General features: G+C 35.4%; 1 protein-coding gene across 2 annotated transcripts in view; it reads left to right on the top strand.

Moving 5' to 3' along the window:
• The window catches only part of LOC136036237 (protein vestigial-like), a 77,373-nt gene extending 52,306 nt beyond the window's left edge, over nucleotides 1-25,067 (top strand). For both annotated transcript variants that reach the window (XM_065718347.1, XM_065718338.1), the window contains exons 4-5: nucleotides 7,084-7,336; nucleotides 24,885-25,067. In XM_065718347.1, coding sequence (XP_065574419.1) covers nucleotides 7,084-7,336; nucleotides 24,885-24,943 — 312 coding nt within the window. In that variant the 3' untranslated portion in view covers nucleotides 24,944-25,067. The remainder of the gene's footprint in view (nucleotides 1-7,083; nucleotides 7,337-24,884) is intronic.
• Nucleotides 25,068-25,617: the final 550 nt, after the last annotated feature.

Raw genomic sequence — 25,617 nt, 5'->3', positions numbered from 1 at the left:
GCAGTCAAAAAACTTCTGATTGGATCAGACAGATCGCATGAAAGGATTAATACAGTGCATATAGAGTTGAAATTGTGGCGATTAGTGTTCAGTCAAATCTGAGACCCTTGAAAAAATACAGGGTTACTCTGAAACATGTCGGAATGGTGGAAAAAATATTGAAAATAGAAAAATAAACTTTGAATTGGCTTTAAAACAAATAAAAGGTAATAAAGTAGTTCATTCTCTGATTCAATAAGTAAAAACCTTAGCAACAAAAAAAAACTCAAATTTAAAAGTAAGGAGCCAAGTGAGTCAGTTGCAGACTTTTTTAATAAGAGGAATCAAAGCTCAATAAAAAAGGAGCAGCACAAATCCACACTTTTGGCAGCTAGCTGAAGGTTGCTGGCTGTCAGCGTGCTGAAAGAAAAGAAGAGCATGGAAATGAAATCTTGATTCACACTTTGATGACATGTCTCGCCCTCGGCACTTTTACAAGGAAACTGCCTCCAGTTTTCAAGTTAAATTTCAGACACGCTATGAAAATGTACGGCATCTATATCCTTTGGCTGGTTTTCACTCAAGCAAGCCACATGCTGTGTAGTCAATTCAGATGGTCGGTAAAACTCCCTACAAACATATATTATAAAATCACGGGCCTGCAGCAAGCCCGCTGACTCAGACGCATTCCATACGGCTGGTCAAACTGCAGATTGAATGAATGAATGAACTTTATTATCCGTAAAAGTAAAAAAAAAAACACAAAGTACGGGGTATTATAAATAAACAAAAACAATAAACAGCAAGAAAAAAAATTCAAACTGACAAAAGACAACATGGACTAATTAACCAGTATCAATATGGAAAAAAAGGCTGCAGAGGGTCGTAAACGTGAATAAAGTAGATGGTCTTTTTACATAAATCATCACTGGAAGACGGAATCCAAGAAGTCATATCTATTAAACCAAATCGAGCAATTATTTTTCGGTTTTGGTGCCATCTAGGAACCAAAACAGATTCCTAGCAAATTTCAGGGATTCGCAATATCTGAAATGAGCCATATGTAGAGTATAGCGATTTCTCTTACGAAATTGATGAGCCATGCCTGATAAAAAAAAAAGCACAGGGGTGCAATAAGCGTTATAAATCATGCACAAACCATTGCGGTTGTAACGGCTTTTGTTAGGGGATATTTTTCCGTACACGACGCGTAGGTTTTTTACGGCTTGATTCACTAGGGATGAAAAGGTAGTGGAAAGTGTTGGAAATTGGACCAAGCCAACTAACTAAAGAAGAACATGGCAGAATTGCAGTCCAAGCAAAGAATGGAGCGACCGCATAAGGGCTATTAAAACAAATAAACTCGCATTTAGACGCATTAACTGACAGTCCAATCTTAGATAGTTCATTGGTTAATACAGTATAATTCGAAAGCAATCCACAGTGAGTCCGGGCAACAAGAAGAACGTCGTCTGCATATGCAACAGAAGACAAACCAATATTACCATAAGAAACAGAACTTTTAAGGGGACACAGGCACAATGCAAGCACACATTTAAATATACTAGAAGACAATACGGCAGAAGTTGCAACCTATCTATTTCTAGCAGCAGTTTTCACGCCATGAAGTGGCAAAAACCATGAGACTAATTCGAAAATCTTCTGAGAAAAAAGGAATAAAACAAGAGCTAAGAGCTCATATGGCACTTGTGACGAGGTCGGAAGAGCCAAGAGCTCATATGGCATGATCTCTAGCAAAATTATAAGAATCAATAGATTAATTTAAAAGAAAAAACAGAGGCTTAATGCCGGTCGGCATTTAAAATAAGAGCTCTGAGACACAAGGTCCTTTTAAATATCAAAATTCATTAAGATCCGATCACCCACTCGCAAGTATAATACCTCATTTTTCTGGTTTTTCCTATCCATTCAGCCCCCTCCCCCAGATGGTTGAATCGGGGAAATAAACTTTATCAAGTTAATTTGTGCAGGTCCCTGACACGCCTACCAATTTTCATTGTCCTAGCACATCCAGAAATAGCAAAGTCGCCAAAGCACTGGACCCCCCTAACTACCCCAAAGAGAGTGTATCGAGTCCGGTTTCGTCAATCACGTATCTACGACATTTGCATATTCTACCCACCAACTTTCATCCCGATCTCTCCACTCTAAGTGTTTCCCAGGATTTCCGGTTTCCCCCTCCAACTCTCCCCCAATGTCCCCAGAACTGGTCGAGGCTTAAAATAAGAGATTTGAGACACAAGTTCCTTCTTAATATCAAATTCAAAAATACCTCACGAACGGTCACCCGCTCTTAAATCAAAAATACCTCAATTTTTTTTAATTTTTCCGAATTAATACCCCTCCAACTCCCCCAAAGAGAGCGAATCCATTTTAGTTATGTCAATCACGTATCTAAGACTTGTGCTTATTCATCCCACCAAGTTTCATCCTGATCACTCCACTCTATGCGTTTTCCAAGATTTCCGCCCCCCCCCCCGAATCCCTCCAATGACACTGGATCCGGTTGGGATTTAAAACATCAGATCCGAGTTCCGAGATCCTTCTAAATATGAAATTTCATCCGATGAAATTCAAGATCTGATCACTCCTTCGTGAGTTAAAAATACCTCAATTTTTGTAATTTTTCCGAATTAACACCCCCTCCAACTCCCCCAAAGAGAGCGAATCCATTTTAGTTATGTCAATCACGTATCTAGGACTTGTGCTTATTCATCCCATCAAGTTTCATCCTGATCACTCCACTCTAAGTGTTTTCCCCCAAATCCCCCCAATGACACTGGATTCGGTCAGGATTTAAAACATGAGATCCGAGATATTTCTAAATATGAAATTTCATCCCATGAAATTCAAGATCTGATCACTCCTTCGTAAGTTAAAATACCTAGTTTCTTCTAATTTTTCAGAATTAACCCTCCCCCCAACTCCCCAAAAGAGAGTGAATTCGTTCTGTTTATGTCATTGACGTATATAGGACTTGTGCTTATTTTTCTCACTATGTTTCATCTCGATCCCTCCACTCTAAGCATTTTCGAAGATTTTAGGCTTCCCCCTCCAATGTCACCTGATCCAGTAGGAATTTAAAATAAGAGCTCTGAGACATGATATCCTTCTAAATATCAAATTTAATTAAGATCCGATCTAATTTTTGTCCTCCCACTCCCCCCCCCCCAGATGGTCGAATCGAGGAAACAACTATTTCAAGTTTAATCTGGTCTGGTCCCTGATACGCCAGCCAAATTTCATTGTCCTAGCTTATCTGGAAGGGCCAAAACTAGCAAGACCGGGACTGACAGACCAACAGAATTTGTGATCACTGTATGTCACTTGGTAAATACCAAGTGCCATACAAATTAATTTTTCTCTGGGGATGAAATATTTGGTGGAAGGTTGGCTTCAGTATGACTTATTTTGGAAAAGGGTTATTTCCAGGCTTTGGGCAAGCCATGGGTGGAAGTAGTTACAAGCCCTACTAAACTGAAGGAAAACTCGACTTTCTTAAAACTTGAAAATCCCTCCTCCTCGCCCTATTTTAGATAGGGCTTGTGATATCAGAGCTCGATATGAGCCCTGATCCTAGTCATCATTGGTCTAGCTTTCACTTGGATCCGTTGCTCCATTTGCAAGTTATACTAAAATAAACCAAAAGCTTGACTTTTTTCAGCACTTAAAACCCACTCTCCCTCGTTCTATTTGAGCTAGGGTTTTCATTTCAAAACTTGATGCCTATCACAGTCTTAGGCACCTTTGGTTCAATCTTCACTGAGATCCATCAATCTCTCGCAAGTTACACTGAATTAAATGAAAAACTCAACTTTTTTTTAGTGCTTAAAGCCCCCTCCCCCAAATTAAGCTAGGGTCTTCATCTCAAAACATTATGTGCCTTATGGTTTTGGCATCTTTGGCTTGACTTTCATTGAGATTCATTACTTCATTCGCAAGTTAAATTGAGTCGAACAAAAAACTCAACTTTTTAAGCATTTAAAGTCCCTTCCCCCACACCCTAATTAAGCTTGGGTCTCCATCCCAGAAATCAATGCATATCATACTCTTAGGCATCTTTATTCAATTTTCATCGAAATTCATCTCTCCATTTGCGAGTTACAGTGAATTAAATGAAAAACTCGAATTTTTTTAACACTTAAAGCCCCATCGCCCTAATTAAGCTCAATTTTAATCCAAATAGTTCAATTTTAATACAAATCTGACTGGCGGTTCTCCCGCTATACTCGATTGCACAGACGGGCGGACAGATCTCAAAAACCTATCTTGATGGATATTTTCCACTATCCAAATAGGTGATGATGCCTGGAGGATGATATGATATTGTTTTCTTTTTTTGAATTCAATGAGCCAACACGGCTACCTAAGACGTTCCAAAATCCGTCCGTCCGCTTGTCTTTCTGTCCGTCCGTCTGTGTAATCACATATAAGGGGAGAACCGCTGGTTGGATTTGGATGAAAATTTTGATGGCTAGATTTGGTGCCAAGGATCATGAGACACATCAAGTTCAAAGATGAAGACCCTTGCTCAAATAAAACAGAGGGAGAGTTGCTAATAACAGTTTTTCGTTTAATTCAGAGTAACTTGCGACTAAAGTGATCTGAATGGAAATTGAACCAAAGAGGCCTAAGACCATGACAAATCAAGTTTTGAGATAAAGACCCTAGCTCAAATTTAACAAGGGGGAGTTACTTTTAATTCCTGAAAAATTTAAGTTTTTTGTTTAATTTAGTATAACTGGCAAATGGAGTAACGGATCCAAATGAAAACTAGACCAAAGATGCCTAAGATCAGGGCTCATATCAAGCTCTGGTATCACAACCCCTTTATCAAATAGGGTGAGGGGGAGAGGGTTTCAAGTCTTAAGAAAGTTGACTCTTCTTTTAATTTGGTAGGGCCTATAACTTATGAATGGAGTGACAAATCTGAAGTCAGATTCGTCTGAATACCTGAATTTGCTGGAACGAATTTGACAAAATATCACTGCATTGGATCCAGCTAGAATTCTCTAGACTTGTTTATTGCAGACAACATTTAGATGGGCAAAGATTCATAGCTTCAGTAGTTTTACCAATAATATGGTCCTGAAGATGACGAAATGGTGGAAATCTGGTTCAGTTGACGAGATGACAAAACTTAAACACTAATGTCAGAAATATAAGCCCAAATGGACTACAGTATGCAACATTTAGCACAAAACAAGGGAATTTAGCTCACTGTCGACCAGTGAACTGTGAAATGATTTCAATTTTCTTTTTTATATAACTTTTAAACAAAAATTAAACCAAGTGTTAATCATACTATATTTTTTTTTTTGTCAAAAACAAATACCTTATTTCATATCCAGAAATAGGGCATGGAGCTATATCTGAGTTTACTCTAAATCTAAAGGGTAATGTTTTCTTGTACATTGCCAAAGCACACACACACAAAAGCAATATCTGAGTTTGCCCTAAATCTAAAAGTAATGCTTTCTTGTACATTGCCAAAGCACACACACACAAAATTTTCTTGTCAAAGGTAAAGTATTTGAAAAACAAGTACATTAAAAGTATCTTAAGTAATAAGTATTTCGTAATCTTACTTAAGTATCAAGTAATAAGTACACCGTAGAGTTTTTACTTAAGTATAAGTACAAGTAATGGAAAATTTTACTTAAGTAGTACTTCAAGTAAAAGTACTTCAAGTAAGTGACAGCACTGCTCTGAGACCATTTTAATCAAAATCATGAAATATGCAGCTAAAAATTTCAAAATAATATTCTTCGCTGTTTGCCTATGTCCCTGAGTGCGGCTAAATCCCTGAAGTTTATTTTAGGAAGGATTTAGTCCAATTGGCGAGGGCTGCAACGAAAAAATCCCTACTCCTTGCTGATGAAAAGTATTTTTAAACTTGTTTCAATTATACCTCATTTTTGTTAAACATCCAGTGTAATCGAGGAACACTTCGACCCATGTATTTTCATAGGAGTGAGATATCTGATGAAACCCAATGCATAATCTGTTGGGTAGACTCTCTCGTATAACCAACTGGACTTCACCTTCATTATAATTAACGTTCTGTAGAAAAATATCGGCTTCAGCTATCCGTCTTATAACTTCACTGATTGGCTAAGTACTGAAGAAATTTACCAACTATATAAATTAAGATACTTTAGGATGTAGTATATTTCTTTTGGTCTTTCCACTTTGATTTTGTCAGTTCCGAAAAATCAGCGATAGACATGAAAATTCCAAATTTATTATTTTAAACAGATAATTTTCTATTTATTTTCTGAACAGCATACAATAGTTAGATTTTTTCACTTTGAACCAGTGTCGATTGTTTAAATTGTAGCTTTTATTTTATATTTTGGAACAGAACAGGTCCAGACAAAAATTTAGAGTGGGAGGTCAAAGTGTATGTTTCAAAATCATAAGAGAGGAGATTTGCCTTTTTTATTCATTTAATTAAAAATACTTAAAAAGAAATTTTCAATGAATAGTATTTCTATTCATTGTAGTATTTCTTAAAATAAGTATTTCTGAGAGGTATTTCTTAAAATAAAGCCTGATAATACCCTGAGAAGTATACCCTGAGAAGTATTACCCTGATAATACCCTGAGAAGTATTTCTTAAAATAAAGGGGGAAGGGAGAAAAAACCTGGGGCGTATGTCCTTCTCTAATTCTATCCCCACCCGACAAAACGAGTTGCCTCCCTGTCTCCTTTGTATAAGATTTATGTATATCGTTTCTTGTTTAATAAAGTCAAGTCAAGTCACCCCAATTGATGCTGCTGGCTACTAAACTACGTGGCTACTATGTGCGACAACTTCAACACTAGCAGTTGGGTCAAATACATATGATTTTATATTATCATTTTTATGGCATTTAACAAAGTTTTATCAACAAGGATCGCCGTTTCCTACGTCACTACGCATTGTTGGGGCATAAAAGTAATGGATTTTAGTCGAAAAACTTAAAAAAGGAACCGAATGGAACGATTGATTGAAAAGGCTACGCTACATGTCTCTTTAAGTAAAAATCTATGCAAAAAAAGAATTTTTAAAAGATAATCTATGCAAATCATCTTTTTCAGGCATACTTTGCATCCGCTTACGGTGGAGTGGCGAATAATCGGTTTGCTCCACAGTACGGATCCCTTTTATTGCATCAACCAGGTCCCTCGACGTCGAGACTGGGTCCGGTACCGTCAGCCTCTCATTGTCCATCAGTAAAAGCAGAACCATGGAATGGCCGCTATGGTGACTCCAATCCTAGCCTAGATATTACTGGAGATCATCCTCCAAGTGGATATCATGGTCCAGCTCACACATATTCTGGAGTTACAGGTAATTTGTATCCATTCTATTTTCTTTTTGTCGCATTTTAATAGTACATTTCAAAGCATCAAGGACGTAAAAAACAGCCATAGTACCCAAATAAATCATTGGCTTTTATGGATCCTTTGAACCGTGGTTCTAGGGTGCTCACCCATGCTGGATTTTGGGGTATAACCTTAATCCAGGCTCTATACTTTTTAAGAGCTTCGTTTCTCCTTATTTTAAAATAATGCAAACTATTTCCTGCTAATAACTTTTCTAGATAAATATAAAGTTACTGGTGTTGTAATCAAAATTCTACTTACAATAGTGGTTGTAACTAATAGTCTAATAGTTCTTACAACAAGCTGTTTTATCAAGGGTTGTCTTTAATGCAAGGGAAAATAATACCTTTCCAAAAAGGCATATCAATCGTGGGAGGGACAGGAACACAATTGTCCTTTAGGTTTCAAAAGGCCCTTTGTTTTGTATTTCCAGTAGAAAAAATATACATTTCTTAGTATTTTTATTGATAAAAATGGAAAACAAAACAAATTTGCCCCATAACTAGATTTCAAAAACTACATTTTATACCTCCCCCTATATTGCATCGCGAATAATAGTCATCCCTGAAAAAGCACACCCCTTAAAACATATGACGGGAGAGGAGCATTTGCTGCTCTAATCTTCAATTTTTGAATGTGTTTCATCGGCTAAATTTTATTCTTCCCACCATTCTCCTTGAGAATGATCATACTTTCGGATATGGTACACGTTTTGCTTCTATAACATTTTGTTTTACCAAATACCGAGAAGAAAATATTTTATCTGGCTAACCAAGTGGTTGAATTCTCGAAACATCTGAGAAATACTCATCCCTCTTTCATAGATGCAAACTTAAAGTCTAATATCTTAAGTTGCGATAAATATTCCATTGGCAGTGCACTAGTGCTACCTAACTAAAGATGGGTATGGCTTCAAGGCATTATTTTGCATAAAAAAAAGGAGCCGTTACCAAACTTTACCCGTATCGCAAGCTTTGTCCAAATAAGTTATTAAGGATAAAGTGAGCTTCAGGAGTGGAAGCTCTCTCGTTAATATACATACGACAAACCTCAGTGTGAAGGAAAAAAACTGGCATAAACTACACTTTTTGAGGTGTTGGTTACTCTCCCCCTTCCGCCAATAGACACACTAATGTGTATTTCATATCGTTGTAGCTATTTGCTGCTATGCATTGCAGCTATTTCCTATTGTTGAAGTATTGTAGATAATAAAGTGTATTTGCTGCTATGCATTGCAGCTATTTCCTATTGTTGAAGTATTGTAGATAATAAAGTGTATTTGCTGCTATGCATTGCAGCTATTTCCTATTGTTGAAGTATTGTAGATAATAAAGTGTCAGTTGAATCAACGCATGAAGCTCAAAAATTATAGTCTAGAATAAGTGTTTTAATTTAATTGACTTGTTATATCCTTAGGGAAGAATGCATCACGGCTGGGCATCGTGGGCTCTGAAACTTGGAGGCTAATAGTTTTGATTTTAGTCCTATTCAGGCTAAAATTTCTGTTACCCCAAAATGGCAAGAATTGTCACCTTACTAAGCCACAGAATGTTCTGTTCCGTGAATTCTTTTTTTACTGAATTCTTGATTTTTCTTCTATTACACCCTCCTCGCATATCATAAAACCACAGTTCATATACGATCCCCCATGGGAAAAAACACATCCGTTGAGAAAAATCCAGTCCTACCTTACCGACCATCCCACCATTCTCCTTGAGAAAGATCATACTTTCGGATATCGTACACGTTTTGCTTCTATAACATTTTGTTTTACCAAAACCGAGAAGAAAATATTTTATCTGGCTAACCAAGTGGTTGAATTCTCGAAACATCTGAGAAAGACAGTTATTACATTAATTTACTTTAATAGTTTTCTTTTTATCTTAAGGCAATTCATACGATTCATTGTTACTTTTCTGTTTTTGTGTAAGTCGGTTTTAAATGCTTGGAACCAATTCTCACCTGGTAAACATCGAAAAATAAGGCCTGTTTCCGATTTTTCCCAGCATTAGCAGAAGCCTCATTTTACCATGCGGTGCAATAAAACCGTCAAAACAAAGGTGAAATGTGTAGCACAATGAACAGGTGAAGTATTAGGAAAAAGAAATTTTCTTGACAAAGAGAAGAGAACTATCAAATTATTGCGCCCTCTAAAGAGTCAATCCATGTTTCTTTTGACTCATTTGTCAACGTGTGACTTTTAGTACGACATATTCTTTTAAATTACTCCCTGAATTTGATTAACAGGAGTCTAAGAGATCCGCATAAAATGTTTTTGTTTTTTAGTTTTAATTGGTCGTAATTTTTTAAGTTCTACCCAAGTCTAGAATGAATTTCGAATGTTTTTGTGACACTAGAAGAGATTTTTTGTGTCACACCCTGAAACATAAGATGGAAAAGCATGGAACATACAAAGAGAAACTAGCAAGGGGATCATCCCCGCTAGTATTCAAATATTGTGGTTCCCCTCTTATTCTTTCTATATTTCAATTTCATTTGCCTTTCTTTTGTATCAGTCAAGTATAACGATTTTTCCCTAGTTTGAGAAATAAATCAATGCATACCTCTCGGAGTGCAGCTGAGAGGATAGCTTTTTGAAGACCCTATCCTTCCCCAGAGACAAAGTCTTCAAAATTATATTCTTTTATGCTTAGGTTGCCACATTTTTTTAAAAATATATTCTGCAAAGCCCTTATACTCATGAAAAACACTAGGCAGGATGGCCAGTGGCCCCATAATCACTGAAATTAGCAGTAGTAGGCTCTTATATGTTCCTGATATTCTCAGGGACACCGCGAGAAAGTTGTCGCTACTACGCCAAATCAATTCTAATAAGAAAAAAAGATTACCCGGACGTTCAGGACGCAATACTACTACTATTACAACTAACAACGCATGGCAGCGCCAAGCTGCCTGAGGCCAACATAGCTACGCACGCTCTTCATCCATCCCAGTCTATTCAAAGCCTCCCTTTTTACACTCTTCCAGGAAGTTCCCACTTCCTTTAAAACTTCCTCCCACCCAAGATGAGGACGATCTGCTTTCTGTTTACCCCTAGGCGGTTGGCCGAAAAAGGAAAATCTTCGGCAATCTGTCATCCTTGATCCAAACAGTATGCCCTAGCCATCTCAAGCTTTGTTTCATTATTGCTCTAGAAAGAGGGATTGAGCCACATTTTTCGTCCAGCCTTCTGTTTAAAATACTGTCAGTCAGCCGGGGACCCACAACAATCCGCAGGAAATTTTGCTGGAAAACATCTAGTAAATTCTCATGCGATTTTCGAAGCACCCATTTTTCAGAGCTATATTTGACCCTGGAGCCTTATTATTTTTTTAATCCTTTTAGTGTTGTCATCAATTCTTCCTCACAAACAAATCTTCCTTCACATCCTATGTATCACAAACTTTTCCATTTTCCTCTATATATTTTCCTGCAACTCTATCTCGGTTTAGCATATTCTCAAAATGGTCTGCCCGCCTCTCTTTAGGCTAACTCTTTTCTTATCACTAAATGTTGCCCCGTTCCTATCTTTAACTGGGGCAAGTCCGGATTGACTACCCCTCTCAATTTATTAATATGCCAGTACAATATTTTACTATTATGCCGTCTAGCTGTATCTTCTAGATCCTCGTAAATTCATTTCGATGATCCACTTCGTCTCCACTTCACATCTCCTTAGTTTATATTTTAATGCTTTCTCTACTTTCTTCATATTTCTTTTGTTTTCATATGATCTATCATTCAAATAACTCTTGTACAAGCCAATTCTCCTCTCTATTAAACATAAAGCTTTTTCACTAATTTTCCTAGCTACAGTCCAACTTTCTTCCCCAAGCCACCATCAGCAATATTCACAAATGGTTCTTATAAAATTGTTCGAACCATTCTTCCATATTGTCAAATTTTAAACTCTCAAGTTTAGGATTCAACTGTTCCTGAAAAGTTTCTCTCAAAGTCTCATCCTGGAGTCCGCCAACATCAAAACTTCTCGGGAGTTAGTTACCATTCCAAAATTTCAGATTCAAATGAACTTTAGACACCACTAGATGGTGATTCTTACTTCTCACATCAATAACAGATTTCCTGCATACCCTAGAATGTGTCAGGACACATTCTTTAAATATTTTTTAGAGAATATCATATTGGTTATATTATAAGCAAAATCACATTCAAAATTGTATTGCACGGATATTTGCGCACAAATACAGACACATACATTTCAAAATTCAGCCACACTGAATTCATAAATTTCTTCTTTATCAATTTTGATACGCCATTTTTTTAATACTTACTGCATTTTCCGTACTGCTTATGATCAATTTTGTCAATTTCTTACGTTTAGTATTCCATTAACATAGCACTTTTATACTTTTCTAGAATGTCATTCCATTAATTTTCTTTGTAAATAAATTGATATCAATTAGGGTTACACTAAAATATTTGACATAAATATTATGAGAGAGATCCAATTTTGTTTCCCCTCTTGCTATTATCTGCCATATCAGGGAAATCTCAGTGACAAAATGGAGCCTTTATTGCAAGGAAGGAACAATAGCAAAGAACCAATAAACTTTCGGTACCCCTTCAATCCTTTCAAGTAGACAATTAATAGTAGTAATCTTGATCCTTTGTTAATCGGCCGTGAGAAAGTGACAGGATCACACAAATATGGACAGTGGTCATTGAGGTAGTATGTCATCTTAACATTTCGTACTTGGAAAACTTTCCAATGTAAAACTATCCCTGCAGTAATGTAACTTTCTATTAAACATTTCCTAGGGCTTCAGGAATACCATTAAAAGAGTCCCAATATGTTCATAGCCTCACACCTTATAGCAGTTAAAAACACGTTAAACGTACAAATAGTTTTCTTTAATAGCAGAATTAAAGTGTAGAAACAGAGGTAAAGTTAGGGTTTTCAGTGCCCAAGGACAATGTCAGCTTTTGTTCCTCCCCGCCATTACTACCATCACAGAAGTAAAAAGTATATAGATAATTTAAAAAAAAAAGTTGGTTTGATGCCTCTCTGAGGCTTGGCCCGAGGACAGCCATCCTCCCTTACACCCCTAGCTACACTGTTATGCATAAAAGTAGAATTTTCAAACTTCTGTAATCGCCTTCAATCGCAATTTCCACAGTCGTAACTTATCTATATCGTTTTTTTTTTTTAAACTGGGAAATAGTGGCACGAGTTAAAATAAAATAGTGTCCAATTTTCGAGAAAATATTCACATATATACAATAATAGCTCGTTTAATAAGATATGATATAAATTAGAATAAGTTTCAATGACACATGTGCCCTGAGCCCTGTTTATGTTTTTAGGGGGGGAGTTGGCCAACTGCCGTATCAGTGAAGACAGCTTTTTGATCGCCAAACTAGATGTTTTTTCTGAAAAAGCCACTTTTAATGCGCCTTATTTGCAATTTTCGCACCTTAAAAAGCTCCAGTGAAGACTGGAGCTGCCATAAAAAAAAGTCCCAAATGACTTTGGAAGTAGCAGAGTATTGTAGAAAATCCATTAATTAAAACATGGGCAAATGAAAAAAAGCAAGAGAGAGTGTTAGACTGTCCAAAATCGAAAGAAAAAAAAAATGCAAATTATGCAAATTATGACAAGAAGAATACTAAGCAAAGGGCAAATTAAGCGTGTTACTAATGACTTTCTCAGGAAAATTAAAAGTCCTATAAACTTAACAAAAATCACACCATCAGATCAGCGTATCAAAAAACTATACTGTAGAAGTTTCAAACTCCTATCTATAAAAATGTTGAATTTTTTTTTTGCCAGAAGACAGATCACGGATGCGTGCTTATTTGTTTGTTCTTTTTCCCAGGAGTGATTGCATCGGCCCAGTGGTCCTAGAATGTCGCAAGAGGGCTCATTCTAACGGATATTAAAAGTTCTAGTGCTCTTTTTCAGTGACCAAAAAATTGGAGGGCACCTAGGCCCCCTCCCACGCTCATTTTTTCGAAAGTCGCCGGATCTTCTGAGATAATCATTTTATTCAGCATAGTCGAAAGACCTAATAACTATGTCTTTGGGGACGACTTACTCCCCCACTGTTCCCGTGGGAGGGGCTACAAGTTACAAACTTTGACCAGTGTTTGAATATAGTAATGGTTATTGGGAAGTGTAGAGACGTTTTCAGGGGAACTTTTTCATGTTGAGGGAAGGTGGGGCTGGTCGGGGGAGGGGGCTAGGTAGGAAGATCTTGCCATGGGGGAATTATCACGAGAGAAGAGAATTTTCATGAAGGGGCCCTAGGATTTTCCAGCATTATTAAAAAAAAAACAATGAGAAAATAAACGAAAAAAGTTTTTTTTCCACTGGAAGTAATGAGCAGCATTAAAACCTAAAACGAACAGAAAATATTACATTTATAAGGGATTCATCTCCTCCTCAATACCTCGCTCGTTACGTTAAAGTATTTTTAGTAATTTCAACTATTTATTCTATGGCATTTGTGATTTAGGGGTTATTCTTAAAGAATTGGGATAAAATTCAAGCTTTAGTTTAAAGAGCGAGATATTGACGAGGGGACGAACCCCCTCATATAAGTAATAAAAATATACAAATATAGAAGTTCGTTACTTAAGTTACTTCGTAAGTTAAGTATTTTTAATACTAATAAAAAAGTTCGTAAAAAAAATAAAAAGCCCTAGTTGCCTTTTTGGGTAACCAAAAATTGGAGGGCAACTAGGCCTCCTCCCCCCAAACCCTTCTTTTATCAAAATCGTCCGATCAAAACAATGAGAAAGCCATTTAGCCAAAAAAAAATAATATGCAAATTTTGTTTTATTTATTCATGTGCAGTGAGCAAAAATCAAAGCATGCATTAATTCAAAACGTTCAAAAATTAAATAAAAAAAAGTAAGTTTTTTTTACTGAAAATAAGGAGCGACATTTAAACTTAAAACGAACAGAAATTATTCCGTATATGAAAGGGGTTGCCCCCTCCTCAACGCCTCGTTCTTTACGCTATTTTTGTTGTTGTTTTCAAACAGTTCGTGGTAACGAACTGTAGTAAGGAGCGACCCAGCTCAAGAGTAACCAAAACCCTAAAAAAGATAAAACATGGAATTTTGATACCAATAGCTACATCAAAAGAATCGCATCTTAATGCTGATTTTAAATATTTAAGTTTCATCAAGTTTAGTCTTACTCATCAAAAGTTTCGAGCCTGTGAAAATTTGCCTTATTTTAGAAAATAAGGAGAATACCCCCTATAAGTCATAAAATATTAAAACAAAATCACACCATCAGATTCCGCATATCAGAGAACCCTGTGGAAGAACTTTCAAGCACCTATCTACAAAAATGTGGAATTTTGTATTCTTTGCCAGAAGGCAGATCACGTATGCGTGTTTATTTGTTTGTTTGCTGGTTTTTTTTTTTTTTTTTGATTTTTTTTCTCCAAGGGTGATCGTATCGAGCCAGTGGTCCTAGAACGTTGCAATAGGGCTCATTCTAACGGAAATGAAAAGTTGTAGTGCCCTTTTTAAGTGACTAAAAATAATTTGATTATAAAAAAATTATTATATAAAATAAAAAATTATTTTCCCAAAGTCACCGGATCAAAATTCTGAGACAGCTAATTTATTCAACATAGTCGAAAACCCTATGACTATGTCTCTAGGGAGGACTTACTCCCCCACAGTCCCCGCGGGAGGGGCTACAAGTTACAAACTTTGACCTGTGCTTACCCATAGTAAAGGCTATGGGGATGTGTGCAGACGTTTTAAGGGTAATTTTTTGGTTTGGGGGGGGGGGTTAGAAGAGGGGGATATGTTGGGGGAACTTCCCATGGAGGAATTTGTCATGGGGGGAGAAAATTTCCATGTACGGAAAGCAGGATTTTCTAGCATTATTTAAAAAAAATGAAAAAACAAATATGAAAAAGATTTTTCAACTTAAAGTAAGGAGTAGCACTAAAACTTAAAACCAACAGAAATTATTACGCATATGAGGGGTTCACCTTCTCCTAATACCTCGCTCTTTACGCTAAAGTATTGTTAGTAATTTCAACTATTTATTCTACGGACTTATTCAGGGGTCATCCTTAAGGAATTGGGACAAAGTTTAAGCTTTAGTGTAAAGAGCGAGGTACTGACAAGGGGGTGAACCCCCTCATATACGTAATAAAAACATACGAATACAGATGTTCGTTACGTAAGCTAACTCGTAAGTTACATATATCTTTTACTAATAAAAACGTTCGTAAAAAATTAAAAGTTTTAGTTGCCTTTTTAAGTAGTCAAAACAGTGGAGGGCAACTAAGCCTCCTCCCCCGCTACTTTTTTCTCAAAATCATTCGGTCAAAACTATGAGAAAACCATTTAGCCAAAATAAATAAAAATATAAATTACGTTTTAATTATCCATCTGCGGAGAGCCAAAATTAAAACATGCATTAATTCAAAAACGTTCAGAAATTAAATAAAAATAACAAGTTTTTTTTTAACTTAAAGTAAGGAGCGACATTAAAACTTAAAACGAACAAAAATTACTTCATATATGAAAGGGGCTGCTCCCTCCTCAATGCTCCGCTCTTTACGATAAAGTTTTTTACTTTTTTAAAAAGTAGAGTTGAGAGAAAGAGTAAAACTTTAGCTTAAAAAGCGAGGCTTAGAGGAGGGGGCAACCTCTTTCATATACAGAATAATTTCTATTCGTTTTAAGTTTTAATGTCGCTCCTTACTTGCAGTCAAAAAACTTGTTTTTCTTTATTTAATTACTTAAAAAGACAACTAGAACTTTTGATTTTTACTAGTAAAAAGTATACGTAACTCAAGAATTAACTTTCGTAATGAACTTCTATATTAAAAGTTTTTATTACGTATGTGCGGGGGTTGGTCCCCTCGTCAATAACTCGTTCTTTACACTGAAGCTTAAATTTGTCCAAGTTCCTTAAGAATAACCCCTGAATCACCAAGGCCGTAGAACAAATAGTTGAAATTACTAAAAATACTTTAGCGTAAAGAGCGTATTATTGTACGTAATAATTCTACGCCCCACTATTTACGCTAAAGTTTGACTCTTTCTCTCAATTCTACTTTATTAAACAGTAAAAAAGTTTAGCGTAAAGAGCGGGGCGTTGAGAAGGGAACAGCCCCATTCATACACGGAGTAATTTCTGTTTGTTTCAAGTTTTAATGTCGCTCCTTACGTTCAGTGAAAAAAACTAGTTTTTTTAATTATTTTCTGAACGTTTTTGAATTAATGCATGCTTGATTTTGGCTCTCCCCACATAAATTATTAAAATGGAATTTGCATATTAATTCCATTTTTTGGATAAATGGCTTTCTCTTAGTTTTGATCAGTCGATTTTGAGAAATAAGGGGTGGGGGAGGAGGCATAGTTGCCCTCCAAGTTTTTGGTTACTTAAAAAGGCAACTAGAATATTTAATTATTAACGGATCGAAATTCTGAGATAATCGTTTTATTCAGCATAGTCGAAACTTTTAATTTTTAACAAACGTTTTTATAAGTAAAAAATATACGTAACTTAAGAATTAACTTACGTAACGAACTTCTATATTCGGAAATTTTTATTATGTATATGAGGGGGTTTGTCCCCTCGTTAATACCCCGCTCTTTACACTAAAGCTTAAATTTTGTCCCAGTTCTTTAAGAATGACCCCTGAATAAATAGTAGAATAAATAGATGAAATTACTAAAAATACTTAAACGTAAAGAGCGACGTATTTAGGAGAAGAGCCCCTCATGTAAGTATTGGTCTCTGTTCGTTTAAAGTTTTAATGCTGCTCCTTACTTTCAGTTGAAAAAACGTTTTCATATTTATTTTTTCTTATTTCTAAATTCTGCACCCCCTTTATTGAATTTCTCTTCCCCCAGGACATTTTCCTCCAAGGAAAGATCCTCCCACATAGCTCCCTCTCCTCAAACCCCCCCCCCCCAAACAAAAAAAAATCCCCCTTAAAACGTCTGTACACTTCCCAATAACCATTACTGTATACAAACACTGGTCAAAGTTTGTAACTTGCAGCCCCTCACCCGGGGACTGTGGGGGAGTAAATCATCCTCAAACACATAGTTATTAAGTTTTTCGATTATGCTGGACAAAATGGCTGTCTCAAAATTTAGATTCGTCGACTTTGGGAAAAAATTAGAGTGGGAGGGGGCCTAGGTGCCCTCCAATTTTTTGGGTCACTTAAAAAGGGCACTAAAACTTTTTATTTTCGTTAGAATGAACCCTCTTGCTACATTTAAGCACCTCTTGGTCGATACAATGACTCCTGAAAAAAAAAAAAAAAAAAAAAAAAAAAAAAAAAAAAAAAAAAAAAAAAAAAAAATAAACACGCACCTGTGATCGGCCTTCTGGCAAAAAACACGAAGTTCCACATTTTTGTAAATAGGAGTTTAAAACTTTTACAAGAAGGTTCTCTGACACGCTGAATGCGATGGTATGATTTTCGTTAAGATTCTATGACTTTTAGGGGGTGTTTCTCCCTATTTTCCAAAATAAGGCAATTTTTCTCAGGCTCGTAACTTTTGATGGGTAAGACTAAACTTGATGAAGCTTATATATTTAAAATCAACATTTAAATGAAATTCTTTTTTGTCACTATTGCTATCAAAATTCCATTTTTTAGAGTCTCGGTTACTAATGAGCCGGGTCACTCCTTACTACAGGTCGTTACCACAAACTATATGATAACTAGCTAGAAAAAACGCCACACTATTTAGCCTAACACACTGTCAAGAAACACAAGAATGATAAGACAAGAATGATAGACAAGAATGATAGACAAGAATGATAAGACAAGAATGATAGACAAGAATGATAAGACCTATTATTAAAACTCACTTTACCGAAGAATGATGAAAAACCTTTTCTTCAGTCGAGGAAGTATAGGAATTTCAAAAAAGATAATAGTTGTGATGGAAATCAAAGAAACTTTGTATGTGCGAACAATTCTAAAAGCTAAATCCAATTTTTTTTTCATTCATACAATTGTGAAAAAGCCACATCATATAGATACTGTCGAATTGTCGTAAAACTATTAATTGTCGAAAACTATGCCATCTATTTGTATTAAAAAAGAATTACACGCTGTTTTTGTCAATTTAAACTCGTTAAAAACTCACTTCTGGTAAATTTTCCTTTTTTGTTTTTTTTAACTTCGTTTTTATATTCACAGTCAACAAGTAAGAACTTAGTCTGAAAAATTAAATAAGAAAAACAAGTTTTTTTCAAATGAAAGTAAGGAGCGACATTAAAACTTAAAACGAACAGAAATTACTCCGTATATGGAAGGGGCTTTTCCTCTTCAACGTCTCGCTCTTTACGCTAAAGTTTGACTCTTTCTCTTAACTCTACCTCTTAAAACAGTAAAAAAAACTTTAGCGTAAAGAGCGGGGCGTTGAAGAGGAAAAGCCCCTTTCATATACGGGGTAATTTCTGTTCGTTTTAAGTTTCAATGTTGCTCCTTACTTTCATTTAAAAAAATTTGTTTTTTTTTATTTAATTTCTGGACATTTTTAATTAATGCATGTTTTGATCTTGGCTCTCCGCACATAAATAATTAAAAAGAAATTTTACATAATAATTTTTTTTGGCTAAATGGCTTTCTCATAGTTTTAATCGGAACATTTTGAGAAAAAAGGAGCGAGGGAGGAAGCCTAGTTGTCCTCCAATTTTTTTTATTACTTAAAAAGGCAATTATAACTTTTAATTTTTTAAGAACATTTTCATTAGTAAAAAACATATGTATTTACGAATTAACTTACGTAACGAATTTCTATATTCGTATGTTTTTATTGCGTATGTGAGGGGGTTCACCCCTCGTCGATACCTCGCTTTTACACTAAAGCTTAAATTTTGTCCCAATTCCATAAGAATGACCCTTGAATCACAAAGGCCGTAGAATAAATTGTTGAAATTACTAAAAATATTTTAGCGTAAAGAGCGAGGTATTACGAGGAGGTAAACCCCTCAGATGAGTAATAATTTCTGCTCATTTTAAGTTTTAATGCTGCTCCTCACTTTCAGTAGAAAAAACTTTTCATATTTATTTTTTTATTGGTTCTCCATGGAAAGATCCTCCCACGTAGCCCTCTCCTCACCTCACCCCCCCAATCCAAAAAAATCCCCCTGAAAACGTCCGTACACTTCCAGTAACCATTACTATATGTAAACAAAGTTTGTAACTTGCAACCCCTCCCACGGGGACTGTGGGGGAGTAAGTCGTCCCCAAAGACATCGTCATTAAGCTTTTCGACTATGATGAATAAAATGGCTATCTCAGAATTTTGATCCGGTGACTTTGGGGGAAAATGAGCGTGGGAGGGGGCCTAGGTGCCCTCCAATTTTTTGGTCACTTAAAAAGAGCACTAGAACTTTTAGTTTCCGTTAGAATGAGCCCTCTCGCGACATTCTAGGACCACAAGGTCGATATGATCACCCGTGGGAAAAAAAAAAAAAAAAACAAATAAACACGCATCCGTGATTTTTCTTCTGGCAAAAAATGTGAAATTCCACATTTTTGTATATAGAAGCTTGAAACTTCTACAATAAGGTTCTCTGATACACTGAATCTGATTGTGTGATTTTCGTTAAGATTGTATGATTTTTATGGGGTGTTTTCTCCTATTTTCTAAAATGAGGCAAATTTTCTCAGGCTCGTAACTATTGATAGGTAAAAATAATCTTGATGAAAGTTCTATATTTAAAATCAGCATTAAAATGCGATTTTTTATGTAACTATTGGTATCAAAATTCCATTTTTTAGAGTTTCGGTTACTATTGAGCCGGGTCGCTCCTTACTACAGTCCATTACCACGAACTGTTTGATGTTGTTTAATGGATGATTTCCTTTTTCAACTCTTAATAAAAAAGAACTAGTGGTCTAAAAGTACGCTTTAATCTTTGTTCTTTAAGTAATGAGCTATTTGTCTTCAATATCGACAGTTTGGTAAACTTCGTGTTTTAAATTCTGGTGGCCTATTCTAAAAACACGAAAGTTGTCTTTAACTTTTTCACATAGCTAGGTAGCATAAATTCAATTTTTTTTATGCTATAAATTCTTCGTAATCTTGTAAATTCTTTATATGTTTTTGCCATCCTTCCTCTATTAAGTTTTCCATAATGCAATAAAATCTATCAGCACATTTTAGAATCCCAAATAGTGCTAAAGTTATGCATGCAACACTGTTTGCCCATAAATATTTAATTTACAATTTATTATACGCCTACGACGTTCCACAGCATCTGTCCTCCCAAGTGTCTCTTGATGTAGCGTGTTCTCTCTGTTTCCGCAACGTTGATGCGGATAATAGCACCATTTCAGATTGAAAATTCTCCATGTGGACAGATTTAGGGTGCCATCCGTCACATCATTTGACCCTAAGAAGAACGGGTAATTATTAAGTTTCGTAAATCAAGGATATGAGGAAACAATTCAAATTACTTGAGGTATCTCTATGAGAGGAAGCAGAATGTTTGGATATTAATGGGAAATGAGTAAAACTTTATATACGTAAGCTGTTTTAATGGATGGCTTATCAAGCCTTCCTGGCAACAGACTTGATGTAAAGAGTGGCTCATGCAGGTAGTAGCCAAAACTCAAAGAAAAGAAGGTTACTTGTGTGTTATACGCTACTCTAGTGCTTTTTTTAATTATAGCCTGTTTCTTTGATGCTCAATCCTAATGAAATATCACAAGATATGATGAAAATATAGTACGTTAGAAACGAATTTGGGCTATATATTTGCATATAAAAGGGGGTAAAGTATAGTGGGTCTGCGTGTAAGATGTGTTAGGCATATTTGGCAAACTATAAAGTAAGAATTGTTTTCTAACTTCAAACTGTCCAAATAATTTAGCCCCGCTTCCCCATAATGTGCAAATATAGAGCCTGAATTATAAATTCCCCATCTATTCTGTCACTTGCCTTTTGTCTTGTTTCGCTTTAAGCTGAAATAAACTAACAAAGAAACCGGTTTGTTTTCGAGTCTTATACAGCATAAACTTTAATGGCGTATTAAGATTACCTTTTAGGAGATTACTTTGGAAATCTCCTACTAGTATCAAAAGGAGATTTAATAACAATATATCAGACAGCTCGTGGTAACGAACTGTAAGTGAAGAGCCATGCCAAGAGCAACACGACTAAAAAAGTAGAACTTTAGAAACAATATTTACATAAAAAGAATATATATTTCATGCTGATTCAACCATTCAATATTTTAATAAGTAAAACTGTCAAATCAAATTGTCCATTAGAAATTATCAATATTAGCAAATTTATAAAACTTCATGAAAGAGGGGGAAATGCCATAATAAGGACCTGATTTTAAGAAAAATTGCGCTGTTCAACTCTGAACTTTCATGAACCCCTGACAGAATTTTTATACCCTAAACTACGAAATTTTGTAGTTATAGGATCATGGGTTCGTGCTGATTGTATTTTTTTTCACCAGGGGTTTGAATACCCTCATGTATTATCTTTTCTCCCAGCCACTTTTTATAGAAGGGTTGGTAGTAGAAACTGTGGAGGGGGTTTTCCGATTTGAAATTGAAAGGTATTCCCTTTTTAAGAGTTAAAAGTGATAGAAAGGGGCCCCTACAACCTCACCAGATATTCTATCGAAAATATGAATCTTGAATCAGAAAATCTGATAAAATGATGTAAATATGTTGGGAATGGTGTGAACCTCATAGCCACTGTGGAAAGAGCCTTAAATAATAAAAATTACAAATTTTGACTCTTTAATTTTATAATGGATAGGCTATAATGAATTGGGTTACTTGTTTGATATTGGGTGTGTGACTGGCTAAAAATTTTTGATTGACACTTGTCTGGGTAAAAAATTCTTATGGAGGGCTGTAGTTCCTGGAAGTTAGAGGGTCCAAAAAAGGGTAAAACCCGACTACCCTGATCAGTTTGGAATTTGCAGCCCTTCCTTTTGCAAGTCCTTCAATAAATAGCAACTATATGTACGAAAAATTTTTCCAGGTCATGCTCCACAAGAACCAAAAATGGGCATAAAAACCTATCTGGATCTGCCTTTTCCACTAAAAAATCCCAAGCTTTGTTTATGAAGTAAAAAGAATCTAAGGAAGGACCAAAGGATAATAAGATACTTGGAAAATAACATGCTTGGACGCACACATTTATAATTGAATATCTTTCTATTAGTTTTGACCCTTAAAAAGGGAATAAAAGGGAATAATACCTTTTAATTTCCAATCTGAAGATCCCCCTCCAGAGTTTCTACTACTAACCCTTCAATACGAAATGGCTGAGGGAAAGACAACCTTTACCCATGCCTTCTAAAAACTAGAAAATTATTTGCAGTTTACTAAAATAAATTGCCCGCGGATTGTCGGTTATATATATATATATATATATATATATATATATATATATATATATATATATATACATACATATACCCACTTCATATATCCATATAAATACCCACTTCATATATATCTTACCTTTCAATTTCCAATCTGAAGATCCCCCTCCACAGTTTCTACTACTAACCCTTCAATACGAAATGGCTAAGGGAAAGACTTCATATATATCTTTATACTCTATACACTCATATAAATGCCCATTTCATATATCTCTTACTCTAAGGAGAAACCGATTCATCTCTCTCAGACTTTGGTAAAAAAAAAACAAGCCTAACTCACTTATTTCAGACTCTGGTGTATTACTTGCGAGCCGGTATTATCGTCTGTGTTTGACTGAATCTCGATAAATTCGCACTTCATATGTCTCTACCTATAAAAAGGATCCGATTTTTCTGTCTGAGATTTTAGTAAAAACCTAATTCAACTATTTCAGACTATTCAAGTATAACGCTTGTGAGTGTGTCTGAGCCTGTGTTTGCTTGTCTATGTGTATTTTGGAAAAAAGATCAGCTCATCCCTCTCAGACTCAGGTAAAACCCCTGTTACTTACATCACTGATTTCTTAGTAAACATCCTAAACGTTCGACTTGTTAGCGTGTCCTAGAATTTATGGAAAAATAACAAAGTAATACATAAAATATTTTTTTTTGAAATAACGACTCTTAAAATACCATGTACAATACCCCATCTACGACCTCTGCAATATACCATCTATTCTCAATGATCAGCCACAGATTACTACGGGGGTGTCCACATTAAAAAAAAAAAAATCCAAATACAACATTTACCAGATTATATATCATTCTAAGACACTGAAAGAAAAGCTGAAAAAAATTTAAGTCCCCAAGGAAAAAGATGAAAAAATTTCTAAGCAAAAAAAAAGGCTAAAGGGTAAAGAAAAAGACTCAAGAAATTCCAAGTTCAAAAGAAAAGGGGGGGGACAAAACTTCAGGGAGGGGTGGAGGATGGACATAGACGACCATAGGTTCCCTCTTAGAACAAAATGTCTTAGCAATTGCTTCATTAGGGAACATAACTTGGCCAGTTTACTATAGAAAAGCGCCTGATAAGACCATTTTCGTTCATTTCAACTGAAAAAGAAGACTATCTATATAATTAAACGCTAAAAACACATATTTCAACTTTCTTTGATAATCATGCCCAGACAGGAATATGAAGCAAACAAAATGTCAGCTGGATTATGCTAATGATCCAAGGGAGTACGTAATGTAAATAGGTCAATGCTCTAGTTTATTAATGGTAATCTTTATAGCCTCGGAGGTCTTACCTCCGAATTCATCTATAGACCACTACTCGTAGGGTTCTCTGATATGCTGAATCTGATGATGTGATTATCATAACGACCCCTTGAATTTTCTATAGATCAGAAAAGTTTTCTCAGGTTTGCAACTTAAATGGGTAACAGTCTACTATAATGAATTTTATACAAAAGTAATCAAAATAGGAATCCAGTTCTTTCAATATATCTATTGTTGTCAAAATGCCATATTTTTAAGTTAAGGTAATTATTGGATTGAGTTACTCCTTAAAGTTTGTTGTCACGGACTGTTTGACAATTATATTGGGTAAATATATAACGCTTGACATTCGATTAGCTTAACCTTCTACCATTTTACTAGGCTTCAGCTTTAGGCTATATTTGAAAGAGTAAAGTTCTTTTCAAATTAATTATATTCTGCATCTTACAAAAGTAGTGGAATTAAATTGTGAGCTGGTAAAACCAGCACCTTTGATAAAGAGCATATAAGTAATAAATTCATATCAGCACCATTATTTTTCGATGAAATTCATTCAACTTTTCTTCTAAACAAATATTATAATATTTACAAATTGATGGTGCGGTAGGAGTTACAAAATCTACATTTGCATCCACCCCCCTTAGAAAAATCCTAGATCGGGTTCTGCTTATAGTCAAATATATATGTTTTTTTTTTCTTTTAGCTTTGGAAGGAGGTTCTGCTTATAGTCAAATATATATGTTTCTTTTTCTTTTAGCTTTGGAAGGAGGTTCTGCTTATAGTCAAATATATATGTTTTTTTTCTTTTAGCTTTCGAAGGAGGTTTTGCTTATAGTCAAATATATATGTTTTTTTTTTCTTTTAGCTTTGGAAGGAGGAAGCGGTAGTCTTCAAGATTATCCAAAAGATCTCTACTGGTTCTGACGACAAGATTCAATCTCAGTGTTAAAAATGTGATATATTATTGTGCTCTAAATTTGTAATGTAAACTCATACCAAAGTTAAGTTATACCCTCGATTCGTTCAGTATTACAATTTGTTTTTAAAATTTTTATTGTTTCTGCTTTTTAAACTAGTTAGATGTTTGAATACGTATGAGATTAACCTGCTATGTTATTAGTTCAGAGTAAAAATTCCTTAATTGTGCGTTTAGCTAAAACGCACAAAGCACAAAGAAATGTTAAAAAAATATTAAAATGACAAAGTGTATTAGAAAAATAATCCAATTTCTGATCGTTTTACAAAGGATGCCAGGAAATCTGGCTCGTCCTCTACACAACATTTCCCCTTTTTCACGGGAAGCCCCTCTGCCGAAATTTCCTTCCACGTAAAATGAACCCCCCTAAATTTCCTCCGCAAAGTTCCATCCTCATTGAACCCAAACCCCTACCACCCCTTAAAAAGACTTACATTTCTAATCTTTTGCTCGATCATTCTGGGCATCCCCCCTTCCGTGGAAATATTTTCGCAGAAATCAAATACGCTGAAAAAAACCCCAAATGATTCCCCCAGAACGTCTGCATATGAAAAATTGATTTGGCAAAGAGAAAATAAGACAAATAAAAAGAATTTTCCATGGAATTGTGTGAAATCTATCA

This window comes from Artemia franciscana, chromosome 2, assembly GCF_032884065.1.
Source record: "Artemia franciscana chromosome 2, ASM3288406v1, whole genome shotgun sequence".
In the NCBI taxonomy this organism is placed as follows: Eukaryota; Metazoa; Arthropoda; class Branchiopoda; order Anostraca; family Artemiidae; genus Artemia; species Artemia franciscana.
Note: the sequence above shows the minus strand (reverse complement) of the source record. Positions and strands in the feature narration are given on the sequence as shown.